Source organism: Cervus elaphus, chromosome 5 (assembly GCF_910594005.1).
Source record: "Cervus elaphus chromosome 5, mCerEla1.1, whole genome shotgun sequence".
NCBI lineage: Eukaryota > Metazoa > Chordata > Mammalia > Artiodactyla > Cervidae > Cervus > Cervus elaphus.
Genome location: NC_057819.1, coordinates 83,994,888 through 84,012,823, shown reverse-complemented (window position 1 = coordinate 84,012,823; position 17,936 = coordinate 83,994,888). Strand labels below are relative to the sequence as shown.

General features: G+C 37.0%; 1 protein-coding gene across 2 annotated transcripts in view; it reads right to left on the bottom strand.

Moving 5' to 3' along the window:
* MED13 (mediator complex subunit 13) overlaps positions 1 to 17,341 on the bottom strand; it is a 94,593-nt gene extending 77,252 nt beyond the window's left edge. The window contains exons 1-3 of one of the 2 annotated variants that reach the window (XM_043902881.1): positions 17,129 to 17,341; positions 15,093 to 15,327; positions 7,068 to 7,236 (exon numbers count right to left, since the gene is read on the bottom strand). In XM_043902881.1, coding sequence (XP_043758816.1) covers positions 7,068 to 7,236; positions 15,093 to 15,327; positions 17,129 to 17,194 — 470 coding nt within the window. In that variant the 5' untranslated portion in view covers positions 17,195 to 17,341. Of the gene's footprint in view, positions 1 to 7,067; positions 7,237 to 7,609; positions 7,639 to 15,092; positions 15,328 to 17,128 lie in introns of those variants that run through there. The other variant, XM_043902883.1, reaches the window with a different exon arrangement.
* Between the last annotated feature and the right edge of the window lie 595 nt (positions 17,342 to 17,936).

Here is a 17,936-nt window from a genome sequence, read left to right as displayed (position 1 = left end):
TATTGCAAAAAGATTATGACTTGCTGAAGGTTCAGAGAATGGTTAGCATTTTTTAGTAATAAAGTAAGTTATGTACACTGTTTTCTGGAAATACTGCTACTGCACACTTAAGAGACTACAGTTAGTGTAAACATAACTTTTACATGCACTGGAAACCGAATAACTTCCTGCGACCCAATTTATTATGATGGGCGCTTTACTGTGGAGCTATAGAATAATAAGATTCAACACCATCACAATAAAAATTGAGCTGCTATTTTGTAGATACTGACAAAATGACTCTAAGGTTTATGTGCTGTGCTGAGCTTCGTTGTGTCCGACTCCTTGCGACCCCATGGACTACAGTCTGCCAGGCTCCTCTGTCCATGGGGATTCTCCAGGCAAGAATACTGGAGTGGGTTGCCATGCCCTCCTCCAGGGGATGTGCCCAACCCAGGGATCAAACCCAGGTCTCCCACATTGCAGGCAGATTCTTTACCGTCTGAGCCACCAGGGAAGCCCAAGAATAGTGGAGTGGGAAGCCTATCCCTACTCCAGAGGATCTTCATCTTCCCAATCCAGGAATGGAACCAGGGTCTCCTGCTTTGCAGGCGGGTTCTTTACCAACTACCAGGGAAGCAATTATCTCCAAGGTATACCTATACTAAAGGTAAGCTAGTCAGAAAATATTATAGGCCAAAGTGAAGGTTAGGTAATACCACCATACTAAATTCACAATGGCTTGTCTTTCGAGGAGAGAGATCATTTTACAACACCACTTTATTTTCAGTACTCAGCACTTAGAAAAGTGGAGTTAAAACAAATATGTGCAACTACAGTAAGAATCCAAGGTACTGTTAAGCTACCATAAAGTATTATGGAGACTAAAACTGCTCTCCAGGAGCTTTTACTATAATAAGCAAAGCAAAAAGGTAAGAATAAGGCATAATTTTATAGATGAAACCTGAACACATAATCTGTTATAGGAAAATGTTCCTTAAGTACTGAAATTAAACAAAAGATTCTTTTTATTTCTAAGACATAAAATGGAAATATGCTTACAGATTACAGTCAGCTGTTCTAATCCTCTAACAGTTAAGTATACTGCTTTAGGAAGTGCTGTATTATCAGCACGTCTGTTGGGCAGGCACAGAAAGATGATATCCCATTTTGCTGGTAGGAAATTCAAGGCACAAAGAAATTAACTGACTTGTCTTAAAATCATAAGCCTATTTATAAAGGGAGTGTTGACTTACAAGTTCTAGTCATCCTAACAATTAAAAATGGGCAAAGGACTTGAACAGACATTTAAAGAAGATACACAGCCACCCAACAGGTGAAAAGATGCTCAACATCACTAGTCATTTAGAAAATGCAAATTAAAATGACAATGAGATAACTACTTCACATCCATAAGGATGGCTGCTATTTTTTAAAAAATGAAGTGTTGGTGAGGATGTGTAGAAATTGCAATCCTCCTACACTGCTCGCAGGAATATAAAATGGGCCAGCCATAGTGGAAAAGACTTTAGCTATTCCTCAAAAAATAAATAAAAATAGAATTACTGTATGCCCTAGCAAATCTACTTCTTGTATGTTCCCAAAGGAACTGAAAGCAGGGACTTGAATAGATATCTGTATACTAATATTTATAGCAGCATTATTCACAATAGACAAAAAGTAGAAACACCCCAAATGTCAACTGACAGATGAGCAGATAAACAAGATGTGGTATAAAAGTACAGTGGAAAATCATTCAGTCTGAAAAAGAAATGTGGACTTCCCTGATAGTCCAGTGGCTGCCTCCACGCTCCCAATTCAGGGCCTGGGTTCGATCCCTGGTTGGGGAACCAGATCCAACAAGCCACAACTAAAGAGTTTGCAGGCTGCCTCTAAAGATCCAGAATGCTGCGACTAAGACCCAGAACAGTCAAATAAAGAAATATGCAAATATTTTTCTAAAAAGAAATGAAAGTGCAAGCTACAACTTGGATAAGAACCTTGAGAACATGCTGCTAAGTGAAATAAGCCAGACACTAAAGGATAAATACCTTTTGATTTCACTTATGTAAGGTACCTACAAGAGTCAAATTCATAGAGACAAAATGTAGAATGGTGGTTACCTGGGGCTGTGAGGGGGAGAAAATAGGGAGTCATTATTCAATGGGCAAATTTTCAGCCTGGAAAGATGAAAAATTTCTGGATAGTGTGATGGCTGCCCAACAGTATGAATGTAATTAATGTCACTGTACCATACACTTAAAAAATGGCTAAAATGGTAAATTGGGTTGTCTATATTATACCACACACACACAAAAGAATCCTAGTCATCCTAATTCAAGATTTTTATTCCACTGATTTAAATAGTTTTCAAACCTGCCTATCTTTCATTAGAATCGCACAGAGATCTTTTAAAAATTCCAAAGCCTAGACCACATTCCCAGGTTAATACACAGATTATTTTTTTAATCTCTCAAGGTGATTCCATATCCAGACAAGTTTGGGAACCACTGCATTAATCTATATTTCTGTAGCCCTCAGAGTGATTCTTTAAATTCCTTAAATTTATAGGTACAATTTCAATATCAAATATCCTTACCATATCTCAATGAACAAAAGATGCATATTAAAATCCAGAATATAACACCTTTATCTGTGAATTTTATATACTTCAGCTCCCTTAGTGAACACATTACTTACATTATATAGTAAAGAATACTCAGAAAGCAATGACATTATTTTGGTTTACAACTTCAAGTGCTCAGCAAATATAGCATCTCCCTAGTATTTTTAAGTCTTCTGTTTTACTATTTTCTGTAACTTTAAAAAGACGTAGGTGAGACCTCCCTGGTGGCCCAATGCAGATCACATGATGTGGGTTCAATCTCTGGTCAGGGAACTAAGATCCCACAATGCTGTGTGACACAGCCAAAAGATTTTTAAAAATAATAAAAAATAAATAAAATAACATGTAGGTACAGGAGATACAGCGATCTACAGGGCACAATCTGTCTCATTTTTTCATGCCCTATAATCCAGCTCCAATACCTGCAAGATGTATGAACTCCAACAAGTTCCTTAACCTCCCTATTCTTCAGATTTAACAACTATAAAATGGACTAACAGGTCTGTTTTGAAAACTGATTTAACACATATTAAACCCTGATTTCAAACACGGCCTGGTCAGTTATGCTTATGAAAAGGTATCTCATTCCCTTCTCCCCTTCAGGAAAAAAAAATTTCTCTATTATCATTCATATCTAAAATCAACAGTTCAAAAAGACAGATTTGTATGAATCTCTAAGAATCACAGTAAGAAATGACAGTAAGAAAAGCTTAATGGGAAGGAAAAAAAAGAGAGAAAAAAGTCTTTCCTCACACTCAATTTTTCTCAAAAATGTTTCTAGAAAGTATGAAAATGGGGAAAACTGACCATGCAAATCCTAATGACTCAAACATCACAGAGAAATTTCATTAGGTCATAAGTACTATACTATCATCACTGAGGACTTCAGAATAATCTTGATGATTGACATTAATGATAGACTAAGCTAAAAGGAGGAAAAATAAGACAGTAACCATGCCCAACTTAGCAAATAATGGACATCTTAACAGAAGATGGAAGTTTCCCTATTTTTGAGTCTTAAGTACACTCCCAGTTTAGCATACAATTCCAAGAGGGTTCATCACTGTTGATGCAAACCAATATACACATGACTATCAAGCACTTGTAAATGTGGCCAGACCACGTTGAGATGTATTCTAAAGTACGGAATGCATACTAGATTTCAAAGACCTAGTTTAAAAGAAGTAAACTACCTCATTCATATCATTTGCATATGTAATTACATACTGAAATATTTTAAATATATTGGGTTAAATATATGAAAATCAATTTCACTTTTTAAAAAACTTTCTTTAAAGTGCCTACTGCAAGATTTTAAAATACATATGTGACTCATACTATATTTCTATTAGTGCCATCTTAGAAGACAAGAAGAAAGGAATTGGGAGTCCTTAGAAAACATAATAGCTTCCCTAGAAGTTAAGTTTTCAAAGATATTGAGGAACCCAACCAAAGGATATCCCACAGCTATATAAAATGGCTACTAATACGCCACCTTAAATCTCATGGTGCTTATATTTAAATAAGATGGAGTTGAAGGGACTGTGTAAAAGCCACAGGGGTATGAAAGAAAACAAAGCTTTACGAATGAAGTTTAAAGTAGTCTTTCAGTTACTGCCCAACCCCACAAAAAAACCCAAAAACACAAAAAACCTTAACTGACTTCTTTAGTGATGCTAAGGCATTATTTTAAGTGTAAAGGCTCTGGTGTAAGCAATATCATCCAAAAGAACTTGCTACAATGATAGAAATATTCTATATCTATACTATGCAATACAATAACCAGCACTCATAAGAGTATTTGAAATGTGGTTTAGACAACTGAGGAACTGAATTTTTATTTTTCAATTCACTGAAATTTAAATAGCTACAACTGATTGGTGGCTACTGTAACAACAGCACAGTTCTAAATAAAAATGGCCAAGTCCTGTCCAATCACCTTACTAAAGCCTGCAGCTTGCTCCATAGCTATTTACATATACAGAACTTCCAATCAGCATTTTAGTGCCCAGAAGTCTTAAGAGTAGAAAAGGAGATAATTCAGACATCCAGGATCTCAGAAATATTACTTCTTATGTACTCTCTTCTCAGGAAACTACAGGTAGATGGGCACTACCAAAATAGTAAGACAAAAAAAACAAAACATGAGATCCAGGGAATATGCGACCCAACACAGACAAGAAGGCAAAGCAAATTCCCAAGATGACTACTGTGAAACAGGCCTAGCAGAACAAGTCCAAACCAGAAAAGAACAATGAAGGGCTCAAATAGGGATACTGAGAGAGAGTAAGAAGAAACTAAAAGATTACAGAAACTCCTTAAAGGTAGAGGGGAGACTTATACTTCCTGTAGATAGCCTAGGGGCAAATTACCAGTAAGTATACAGGTTGGGGATGAGCAAACTTTATCTGTAAAGAGCCAAAGAAATACTTTAGGCATTGTGGGATCATCAGTCTCTTATCACAACTATTCAACTCTGCTGGAGTGTGAAAGCAGGCATAAAGTAACTAAAAAATGAAGGAACAAGGCTGTGTTACAATGAAATTTACAAAAACAGGGGGCAGGCTATATCTGCCCTGTGAGGAGGTCATTTACCAACCCTTGACATAGGTAATTATGGGAAAAAAGAGGTAATCACATTAACACTGGGAAAAACAAAATTATATAGAGGAAATGGATTGTAATCCTACATGCTATATGACTCACTAAATATTTATAAAATTATAATAATAGAAACAATAGGTACTTTTTTTTTTTTAAACAAATCTCATAACTATATTGGTAAGATAAGGGGAAAAAAAGAAGGGACAGGAAAATTGAGTATCTCAGTATGCCAATCTCCAAGTGGTATGGATGGGAGTTGGGAGATGGCTGGGGTGGAGGGGATTGTAAGATAGCTAAATTATTAATAGAAGATTAAATCCTGAATAACTGAAGTAACAGAAAACTCAATAATTAGTATTTGCTTGTAAGTTTTTAAACAGGTAAATTAAAGTTAAGTTAGAAGAATTTAAAGGGATTGCCTCTGAGGAGCACATCTAGTAGTTGGGGCTCAGGATTACAGGTTTTCTTTTTAATTCCTGGTAATCAGCTTGAATTCTTAAAACTGCCTACCTACTATCTATTCTCCATTTCTTCTTACTAACCAAGGTTTATTTTGCTCAGAGTGGCAATGTTCCCATATAAAGAGTATTTATCTCAATATAGCCAATGACATATCAGCTAAAATTTCCAGAAAAGAATCTAATTTCTGATCCAACGGTCACCCCTTCTCATCTCCTCCCTCCCTTCCTCTTCCTGCCTGGAATCCACTGTGAGTGAAGTCTGGAGATGCAACACTTACTGGAACCATGACGATAAAAGCCAAAGGCTAGAGATAAAACAGCAGAAAACTCCAGGGAACCTAAGTTTTGATGACATCATTGAACGTATCTTCCTCCAGACTATTATTAAGAAAAATCAATTCCTACATAAGCTAGTTAGGACTTTTTTGTCATTGACAACTGAATGCACTCCTACCTTGTACAACTATTCTTTTGACAATAAAGGTTTATTTTAATTTTCAGAGAGAAAAAATGAAAGCCTTGATATGTCTTACCTACTCATCAATTATAATGAAACTAGAAAGGGAAGTTTACAAAAAATTTCATGTGTGCATGAAAAAAGATGTGCACCTGACATAAAATGACATCTCAACAATGATTACAACCATCCATCTTTCAGGGAAACTAATAAATTTCCTTCATTTTTTCTTTTCCCATATCCCATCTTACATACCACTGTTTCATTTCTCTCGAAGTCTTAACTAATTCAACAACTGCTTGCGACTAAATCTTCTAACAGATTATGCCTCATATTATTTAAACCAGAGAACTGTAGTAACCTAAAGCTTTTATGTGAATACATCTTAAAAGTCTTCTGTGCCTCTAACTGCAACTATCCTACACATTAGCATCATGAATTTGCTCAATTCAAAGCTAAAGAAAATCATAAGCACCCCAAAAGTAAACATGTCCTACATAGAAACATACAAATTTAAATAACTTTAATTAAAGCAAAAAGATGCTGAGAATGAGGATACCTCAACCCAAACATGACTATAGATCATCATCTAAAAACAGATATTAATACTGCTTAATTTTAAGAGTACCATGAATGTATTTCCACTAGTACTAAAAAATATATATACTTCAATGCGTAAGTCTCTGCTTTCATCTCACATTTTTCCTATTATCCCAAATCAAAACTTAAGCCACTGTACTGACACACAGCCTATCCATACTACAAAAAAATTCTTAAAATGTGTAAAACAGAGAAAGAAGGAGTCAAAGAAAACTGAATACTTATAGTACTTTGCCAAAGTTAACCTTCTGAATGTCTGTGAGATATTAGTTTTATCACACATTCTATAATCATTAACAAGCCTAAAGAAATATCAAGTAAGAGGTTAAAAATAGCTTACCTTTTATTTATAGGTTTTTCATCTTTTTCATAAGGCTTTACAAACCACTTGCCAATACGTACAAAGTTCCGGTTCATTAAACACCGTTCCAACAGATTGTGAACTGCTTTGAAAAGCAAAGTTCGGCATTCATAGGAAAGCCCATTCTCCCACACTCCATCTTCCTCTTCTATGAAAGAAATGAAAGAGACAAAAAGTAACATAGAGGCGCTATATCTACTCAGAGCTAAACTGAAAGTATTACAGTTTAATCCCTAAATTCATAAACCCTACTTCACCTCAGAATATTGAGCTACGACCACTTTGCTATCTCTCTAGACACTAAAACATCAGGTTTCAAAGCTAATCCATAGAGAATAAAAGGCCAAAGTGCCATGTACTCTATTAAATTACCTGAAAATTATTTTCCCACTATATAAAAAGGCAATGATATATCACAAACATACTGATTTGGTTTCTGCGTAAATGAACAGGACATTTGTATAACCAAGGGAAATACCACACACTCTATACCTAAAGTGCCAATTTCTAAGTTGACTCACTTTTTAGTTACTTTGTCCAGTCATTCACCCTGCCAAAAAAAAAGAAACTAGACAGTTAATAATTAAACTCAAAACATTTTATGTCCATCAGCATTCTAATCCATGATTCAACTATAAAAATAAGTGATGGATAAAAAGGAAGCTTCTGGCACAGAGCCTAACAAGCAGTGCATTATCAGCCACCTTAGGTCTCATTTCAACCAAATGATTCCCATGCTTACCATTTAGTATAAGATTCTCTACATGGGGGAGAAGTTAAAAAATTTAAAGACAAATTTTAAATGGCACTTCTGATAGAAAGTTATGTTGGTAGTTTAGTCGCCAAGTCGTGTCCAACTCTCTGTGACCCCACTGACTGCAGCACACCAGGCTTCCCTGTCCTTCTCACCATCTCCTGGAGTTTGCTCAAATTCATGTCCATTAAGTCAGTGATGCCATCCAACCCATCTTATCCTCTGCCGCCCCTGTATCCTTTTGCCTTCAATCTTCCCCAGCATCAGGGTCTTCTCCAATTAGTCGGCTCTTCGCATCAGGTGACCTAAGTATTAGAGCTCTAGCTTCAGCATCAATCCCTCCAATGAATATTCAGGGTTGATTTCCTTTAGGATTGACTGATTTGATCTCCTTGATGTCCAAGGGACTCTCAAGAGTCTTCTCCAGCACCACAGTTCAAAAACACTATTTCTTTGGTGCTCAGTCTTCCTTATGGTCCAACTCACACATCTGTACATGACTACTGGAAAACTGTAGCTTTGACCATACAGACTTTTGTAGGCAAAGTGGTGTCCTTGCTTTTTAATATGCTGTCTAGGTTTGCCACATCTTTTCTTCCAAGGAGCAAACGTCTTTTAATTTCATGGCTGCAGTTACCATCCACAGTGATTCTGGAGCCCAAGAAAATAAGACCTGTCACTGCTTCTACTTTTTCCCCTTCTATTTGGCATGAAGTGATGGGACCGGATGCCATGATCTTGGCTTTTGCAACCTATAGATTTGCCAGCAAATCTATTAACCACTCCAAGTGAAGTTACAAAATAATAATAATAATAACATAGTCATTTTGAGATAAATATACTTGTGGTTCAGAAAAAAAGCTTTTTACTCTCTATCCATTTATACCTGTAAGAAAGCATCCAAGGAATCCTACTATAAATAGGAGCTACTGCCATCAACATTTTAACTTTTGCAATATTTTAATTTGCTATTTCAAATATAAAATAGTGTGGCATACTCCTATAGTCTATTTAACTTTATAAAACATTTCTTAAGTATGGACCTTCTTTCAATTTAAGTAAAAAAAAAAAATCTTTCTTAATTCAACACTAAAAATGCATATCCCATCCCAATAGAAAAATAATAAACCATGATGCTTTAGAATAAAAGCAGAGACACATATTAAGAGTGACAGATGGCAAACATTCATAACTTACACAACAAATGAGTAGAATAAACATTAACTCAAAAGCACAATAAGCACAGTAACAGTGGACTTTAACTTCACTAGAAATTTGTGCCACTACAAAAGTTAATGTCGATTTTATGTTGCTCATTAAAATGTTTCCTAAATTATAGTCAGTCTTTCAAATCAACTGGTTTTTCCAAAAGATAAAGCTTTTTAAAAATGAGAAAAGCTTTATAAAATGACCATATTTGAGAGTTGAGGTAATTTTTAAATCATTAATAATAAACAGAGAAAGTTCTTCATACTCGGCTGTATTTATTATAGACATCCTTATCTACTTCCAATTAAAGCCAAAATTTCACAAATTTCACTTTATTAAAGAAAACAGGAGGCTAGAAGAAAAGGGAAGTGGCACACAGTGGCTTCACTTTATTTAAAAAGTCTAGATCACAAGCATATCTGTGAGTTGTTGGGGGGGGGGGGGAATCAAACCTTTCCCAATCTGCTTAGTTTAATCAGCTTCTATCATTTCAAAATGAAAGTTACATTGAAAGTTTTACCTACAATTATGTGATTTATGATTACTAAAAGTACACATATTCTTAATTTCAAAAGAATTATGCTGGAATTCTTCACTTCTTTATAAACTATCTAGTGTACTTTTTATAGCCTTTTACCTCAAAAATCCTTACCTTCTAAGGAAGTGCAATGGAGTCATACACAAGAAGCCCCTACCAAAATCTTTTCTCAAACTACTTCTAAGTTTTAAAGCAACAAAGAACCAAAACATAGATACCATTTCATTTCAAACATCTACAGTCACTATAAACTTCAACTATCAGAAAATTATTCACTCAAAACTTGAGACTGAATTCACCTTCTTACCCAAAAGTTAAAAATCTTTAAAACAGTAAAAGCTGTAATAATTTTTATAAATTTTCACATATTAAGATTTTATTTTTAAAAATCTATTTCAGTTAAACCTGTATGTAGTTAAATAGTTTAAGAAAACTAAATATAGCTTAGAAAATTAATCAGTATTAATATTCAAGCATTTCTCTCTCATTGCTCTAATTGTGTCTAGAAAAACTCAGGTGAACTTAATCCTCATTTTACATTAAACCCTCAAATGCCCACAATGCTCATTAACACTAAATGGGAGTTATGCATAAAACAATGATCTATCTGATCACCTGTTAGAGGATTTTCTAAGGCCAACAAATCTCTTAAGCACATCTTCACCTATACGGTAGGTAACTAAGCAACCATTACACTAAATAACAATTTGATTTTTCACTGCTGAGGAAATAAGAATAATTCCTAATAACATTCAGTGAAAAGTCGGAAGGTTTTTTTTTTTGGGGGGGGGGGGGGGGGTGACTTAGAAAGAAGCCTACTAAGTCAAGTTTCTATCTTGATATTATAGTAACCATAATAAAAGTACTTCTCCACATCTTATATTCATAGACATAAAAAACAAAATGGTACAACCAAGCCACCAAAGACACAGTGGCATACACCCCTTACATTAATTAAAATAAGTCCTTGTATCTCAACACCAGCATAACAGAAAAGGGTGGGAGGGGAACACAAGGCAAATCTTGACTCTTTTGAACTTAATTAACCACAGCCTAATGGAGAAAGTCTGCTTAATGTATTTAAATAAATGTTTCCCTCCTCTTCTATCTGTATCCCCAGAGAAAACAGTTTCAATTCTGTGTTTCTAGTACTTTTCTGTTACCCTTAGCATTAGCACTCTTAACCGTTATTGTTACTTGAAAAATTTTTACAAAATATTTGAACAATGAGTAAGTTCAATGCTAAATTTGATTTCCATAATTTTTTGAGGATACAGATTATAGTGATACAAAAGGATGTGACAGGTCATCAAAATAATTATTTATGAGTAGGGGGAAAAAAATAAAAACAAAAAAAATTTTTGATATACCTAAGTATTTGTACTCAATTTTCTCAAAACTGACATCTTTACATATCCTCATAGTGGTAAGCCAGTAAAAAAGGAATCTACCTAAGTAAGTCTGCTAAGCTACTAAAATGCAGCATATACTAAAAAATAATAAATGGGTCAAAATTGATCACCGTTGAAAATGCTATGTATTTCTTGAAAAAATAAAGAGAAATGTTTAAGTGTCTAGTTTAGCACCTGTCTTGAATAATAATTGCCCATTCATAAGCTGTTCTTTCAACAAATTGCCGAGAGCCTTAAATTGGCAGCATTATTGATCAGCAAAACCTGAAAAACATTGTTTAAAAGCAGCCTCTTATGTTTATCTTTGATTTGAAGATTTAAAAAAATACACTTTTCTTGCTTGATAGTACACAGAAAAGCATGGCAATGTTGTCCCTAGAAGACATAAATGTTGTCCCTAGCAAACATAAAAAATTGGATCACAAGTAAATTATGCAACAGAAGACAGAAATGAATTAACTCTCTTCAGGCTACCTGGGGCATAAAATAAATTTTTAGTTGACTAACACTAGACTGCTTTACTTGGCTGCTATTTATCTATTTGTCAATCTTGTTAAAGCTGTCACGGTTAAATTCCACTGTAATTAATATCCCTCAGTAAAAGCATCCACAATTAAATTCTAAGACTAAACAATGACCTGTTTGACAGTATTTACAATGAAATTGTTATAATAAAAGTATTTGAATATATCACTAAAATCCAGCATAAATACCACAGGAGCCAGGAAAAAGAAATATTTTTAGCCCTGACTGATTCTGTTTTTTCAATTCTCAGGGTATCAGTTTTCTCAGAGTCTCATCACATTCTAGCTACTATAATTTTTTTAAGATACAAACCTCAGAGAGGGGGTAGTTGTTTTTATTTTTGTTTCAAGGGAAAAACTAAAAGCCAATAGTGACAACAATAACCTCAAGCTGAGGGTTAAAGTATATATCAAATCAGATTTGGCTTGCTGTGAAAGACTTTTACCAATTAGCAGTAAAACTAGTTTACATTCTATTTCTACACATTAGCAAAACTTGAAAGAAGGTGACCCAAACATGTGCTACATGTAAGAGGCAGGCAGAAATTAAAAATGCACTATGGAACCTGACCAGACTCTTCAGAACTATCAAGATCATTAAAAATAAAGCAAGTCTGAGAAACTGTCACAGTCTAGAACAGTCAAAGGAAACATGACAACTAAATGTAATATGCTATCCTTGATGAGATCATAGGATTTAAAAACGACATTAAATAAAGGATAACCAAAGAAACTATTGATTTTAGGTAATACCAATATATCAGTATTGTTTCATTAGCTGTGAAAAATGTACAATTTTGATGGAAGATATTAACAATAAAAGAAACTAGGTGAGGGTAACTCAGGGAACTCTATACTGTCTCTGTTAAATTTTATGTAAATCTATACCTATTTTAAAACAAGAAGTTACTTTAAAAAAATACACTATGAATGACACAAATGAATTAAGGGGGTGAAGCAAAAGCAATTTTGTACTTTTATTACTGACTTAATATGAAAAACTGAGAATTCTCGTCTGCAAAAAGGAATGGCTCCTGCCTTCTTTCACCAAGAACGGCAACATTACTGCCACAATCACAAATATTTCAGCAACAAGATGTGGTAGCTGCTGAAGCAGACAGAAAGACACTGCCCGCAAACAGCAGGCCCAGCTGCGTTAAGCAGCTCTCAGTCGCCACCTGGGCCCTTCCGGTTCCCATCCCCTTGCTGCCACACCTCCACTTGGACTCAGCGCTGCCTCCAGCAGCTGAGGCCACCCCACTGCCCAGCTGCTCTCTTCTCAGGGGAGCTTCAAAGAAGGGACGGAGTGCCACAGATGGGGAGAAATGAAAAAGGGGTTAGCTCGAGAGACAGCGGCAGACTAATTACCCCAAAAGGGAGGCAGACGGTGTCCCTGGAGCAAAGAAAAGGGCGAGACAAATATACTCCATCTAAAAAGACCTTATTATTCTTTAAGATATGTCTGATTTAAGTAAAAACATTTCAAGTAAATGACAGGTTAAAAAAAAAAGCTAAAACATTATAAAAATACCATTGGCTACACAAACTGTTTAAAATAGTACCAGACAGACTTTGGAACAGAAAGTACGATTACATATAACCATTAATATATTTAGCTTTACTATTTTCATTGCTTTCACTGATAAATTCTTAATTGGCATTCAGCAAAATCTGATAAGCCTAAACTTCCAAAATTACTTTCATTATGGTTCAAATAAATATTTTAAAGTATAGGCAGCACTATTTTAAATAATTATGCTTACAAGCAAACTAGAGGAAAAAATTTAATAGCTGTGAAGTTTCAGGAGAAAACCTATTTAAAATAGAAAAAAAAAGTACCCACATAGTATTTTAATATACATCACGCCAGTTCACAATTAACTTCAATAGGCTTTTAATTTCAAAATGTTAGTCCTACTAATGTAAGACTAATACTACATAACTGTTAAGATTATGTTTGAGTCCACAAAATGTATTTCATGGAATCTGGGAGAGGGGGTGGGGAGAGGGAAATGGTCTGTTCAGATGTTCTAACTTTATTAACAAGTCTGAAACTTCCAAGTCAGCATAATAGTTTACCTATATTATCAATAATGTTGAAACAGTCTTCAAATATTTTAGTAAGGTGGTTTTTATAATCACGTCAAGATTAAAATAACTCAAGCATATCTAAAGCCAATGAAAGAAAAAGGAAGCTGGCAGGCTTAGTTTTTGGCATGACAATTACAAAGCATCACCTTGCTGATGCTGTAAAGGAATATTATACCCTGACGTATACGCATGCATCATATACACATACATATATACAAACTCATCATTTAATATATTTAGAACCACACTACATACTTAAAACTAAGGGCTAGACTCTCCAGCAGGATCTTATTAGAAAAGCTGGAAAGCACTGATCATAAAAGAATTGCAACCACTCTCAAAAATAAATATTAAGACTGAAGGGTTTGTTCATTTGAAGATAAAAAATGTGACACACACATTCCTGCACAAACACTGGTCTTAAGTGCTTGTCTGAGATAGTCACCTGGATTACATACATCCAAAAATAAAATAAGTTCTATAGATCAAATAGACAATAACAGAAACTCCAGAGTACTTGATTCCAATAAGGAAACTTTTTCAGTTATCCAAAAATCCCAAATTTTCTCGTCAAGAATCATTATGTTACATCTTACTGAAATCTTTGGTACATTGCAGCAAACAAATAATCATTTACATTCCTATCATCAAAGATTCAGTTAACATGGACTCTAAAGTAAACACAAGCTTCAGTATTACATGAAGAGTTATAGTTTCTCTTTTGAAAGTAACATTTGGTTCTAAATATCAAGAAATTAAGAGAAAAGTAATCTTATCAATTTGCTCATAATAAAATTACTTCCTGAACTTTTCAGATTATGACACATGTCGCACTATAAAAGCTAAACAAGTTGGCACTGTTTCATATCAAAGACAGTCTTTGATGCAACAGTACCTAAAATAAAAGACTCACATTCCAAGAATAAGAAAATTAACATATGCCTTCATTTGTTAATAATGTAACAACCACAAATAAAAATACTGAAATAACTATATGCCTAGGGGGAAAAAAAAACAAATGAGAAAGTTACAATGTTTCCAGATACTTCTACAACTGTGTGCATATTTACACAGAAGAGAGCATAGGAGAACTGACTCAAACATGAGTTACACTTGGTTTCAAAAGTATTTTTTGACTTTGTTAGGAAATGGTCCCTGATTCCATTTTTCTTAATTTTAATTAATTTAATTTAATTTACTAACATGCTTTCCTTGGGCTCTGTCTGCTAGAAATTCATGAGAAAACTGGGAGGTGAAAGAATAGTTATTCGAGGCTCAAAAAACCTGCCATAAAAATGCATCATTTTCAGTAAAATAAAATAACCGCAGTGAAATACAACATGAAGCTGCATTTTTGTCTGGTTTCACAGTAAACAATGTTCCACCAAAGAAATCTTAATTTGTAATATAAATGTTTTTAGGGAAAATATACAACACTGCTGTATCTTTAAGTTAGAAATGATAAGCTGCTTTCACCTGATAAGTCATGGTGAATAAGGTCAGCAAAATTGGGGTCTTCACCCCACCAAAATATCCACAATTCTCTTCTTCCAGGTCTCTGATCACGCCGCCAAACACCAAGTACATCTGCCTTAAGGCAGCGACTAAAACTGCTCAAAATGGGGTCTTCCTCCGTCACCGGAAACAGAATGGGGGCAGAAGTCGGGCCTTGCCACACGTATCGTTTCCATTTAATTCCCGTCAAGTCAGCCTGAGGAAAAGAAAGGATGATTTTTTTTATTATTGCATATTCACTCAAAATCAAAAGTCCTCACTATTAAATTCCCCTATTTCATTAAGACATTACAATTTTTCAACATACCCTTGGGATACTGAAAACAGACTGACCAAAAAAGAAAGGGGAAAAAAAGCTTATTCTGATAATTCAACAACCAAAAATTAAAGGAAAAGAACAAAGACAATGAAAACATATAATACTGACATGTCACTGAATACAAGTCAATAAATGAGTCCCAAGGATAAATGAAAAAACTTTAATAATGTTAAATATAAACACAGACTTTAATACTGCACAGAGTAGACAATTCGTTCTCAGTCCTAAGTTCTGTTCTTACTGGTTACATTTGTTTCTTGGTGTCAAACTTGCTACAAAATTAACTTTTAAAGATTCATCATTCCATGTTTATAGAAGTCACAGCTCTAACGAAAAGAAATCTCAACTACAATTGAAAACATTCTTGTTAAATCTTTACACATCCCTTTAAGGAAAAGTCAAATAGCTGCTCACAAAGAACCGTCAGATTTGCTAGTCTTATCTTCAAAGAACCTGATCCTAAAAGTACCAAAAATAGACTGAGTTGGAGAAGACAGAAATGTAAAACCTGCTGTTTGTCTACTATATCTGAAGAGATGCTGATTAATGGATATTGTACAAGAAACATTTTATAAGGGGGAAGGGCATTAAAGATCTCAATTTAGTATCGTAAAAGAAATTATCAGCGTGAATTCAGTAATTCTTTAATCTAACTTAAAAGTGCAAGCTTAAGGTGCCAAAAATGAAACTGCTGATACATGACTGGCAGTTTACACTTGCCAACTAGTTGTGCTCCGCCCACTCAACTCACTTACCTATCACACACTCTCTTAATATTTCTCATAGGACAGGGAAAATGAAAAAAAGAAAGTTACCGAAACTTCAAATCATTGATGACGCTAAGCTCCTATCCAACTGCAGACTGAATATTTGCAACAGTTGGTACTTTTCAAAGTCTTTATTCCCAGACCGGGGCCAACCAACACAACTGCCATCCGTAGAAGCAGTTTCCCCTTACTTTTCAATAAGAGGAGGAGCAGCCTTCTGTATAAAAATATTTAGTCCAGAACCATAGGATCTCTTTCATAAGTTCGCTCCACTCTCACAAACCCAATGTTCTAATAAAAGCAGGTCGGCTAGAGACTGTCAAAACAGCAAACTGTTTTCAAAGTTTAAAAAAAAAACTACGGAATGGCATTCACTGTTTTTTTTTAAGAGTCTGAAGTCACCCAAGGAACAAACGAGCCCCCTACAGTTTGACTCATCTTGATTAAAAAAAAAAAAAACGTAAAATTAAAGGACGGCTAAGTTCCGGGGTCCCGTTTATTGGGGGAAAACAGAGGAGCAGAGCCAGGCAGTGGGCGAATGGGCAATAATAGAAAGTGGCAGAAAAGGGATACACGGTCAGTAAGGAGGCCAGCAATAGTTAAGCCAGCAACACAAGAGGAAAATGCTGCTGTCCTGCCAGGAAAGGAGCCCAAGTTGGGAGACAGGACTGCGGGTGAGAAAAGTGTCGGAAACGGGAGAAAAGGCCGACGCTCCTCCGGCAGCCCGGGACGGCAGGCGAGGACGGCGGCTCCGGGCCGGTGCGGGGCTCCCGCGGCGCCGGCTCGGGCCGGGCCTCGCCCGGGGACTCGGGCATCTGGATCCGACCCGGACCCCCTCCCCCACGGCCCAAGGGCGCACCTCGAGCCCCTCCCCCACCGCCCGCCCGCCGCGGCCCCCGCCCGGCACTCACCAGGCAGAAGAGGTTACAGTGACAATCTTCCAGGCTGGCCCCGTTCGGCACGAAGGAGGAACTCATCGTCCCTCACAGCAGCCGCCGCCGGCGCCACAACCCACCATCCGCCATTACCGCCGCCTCCGACCAGAGAGAGAAACAGACACCGGGGAGGGCGGGGGGGTGGTGGTTGGGGGGGCGGTGGAAGAGGAGGCCGCCGGGCCGCCCGCCCTCCCCACCCACCCCCCCGCCGCCGCGAGCAGCCCCCGCCGCCCGGCCGGCACCCAGCCGCCCGGGGCCGAGGGCCGGAGGCGGGAGGGCCGCGCCGCGCTCGCCCCGCCGGCCGGGCTGCGGCCGCCGCGGAGCCCGCGGACGCTCGTCCCTCTTTGGGGGACGGAGGGGATGTGTGCCCCTGCCACCAGAAAAAATAATAAATTACAGAATAAATAATGAAAACCGAGTCCGAGAGGGCAGAGCCCGAGCCCCAGAGGGTGCTCCCGGGGCGGAGAGGCGCCCGCAGAGGGGCGGGAAGGGCGAGAACCCGGAGAAGCCCAGGCCCCCGGCCCGGCGGCGGCGATGTCCTTAAGCCCAGAGTCTCCTCAGTGGCGGAGGTTGGTGGCGGCGTCTGCGGGCTCAGACCATTCTCTGGCTGTGTCTTCGTGTCGTCCCTGAGCCAGACCGGCCTAACGCCCGCTCTCCTGCGGCCTCACTGCCGGGACGCCGTAGTCTCCCCCATTTTGTGGGCCCAGCGGGCGGTGTTTTTCCCCCTTTAATCCGAATTCACGGGTTTTCCCTTCGCTTTAATGGCGGCCACAGGGACCAGCTC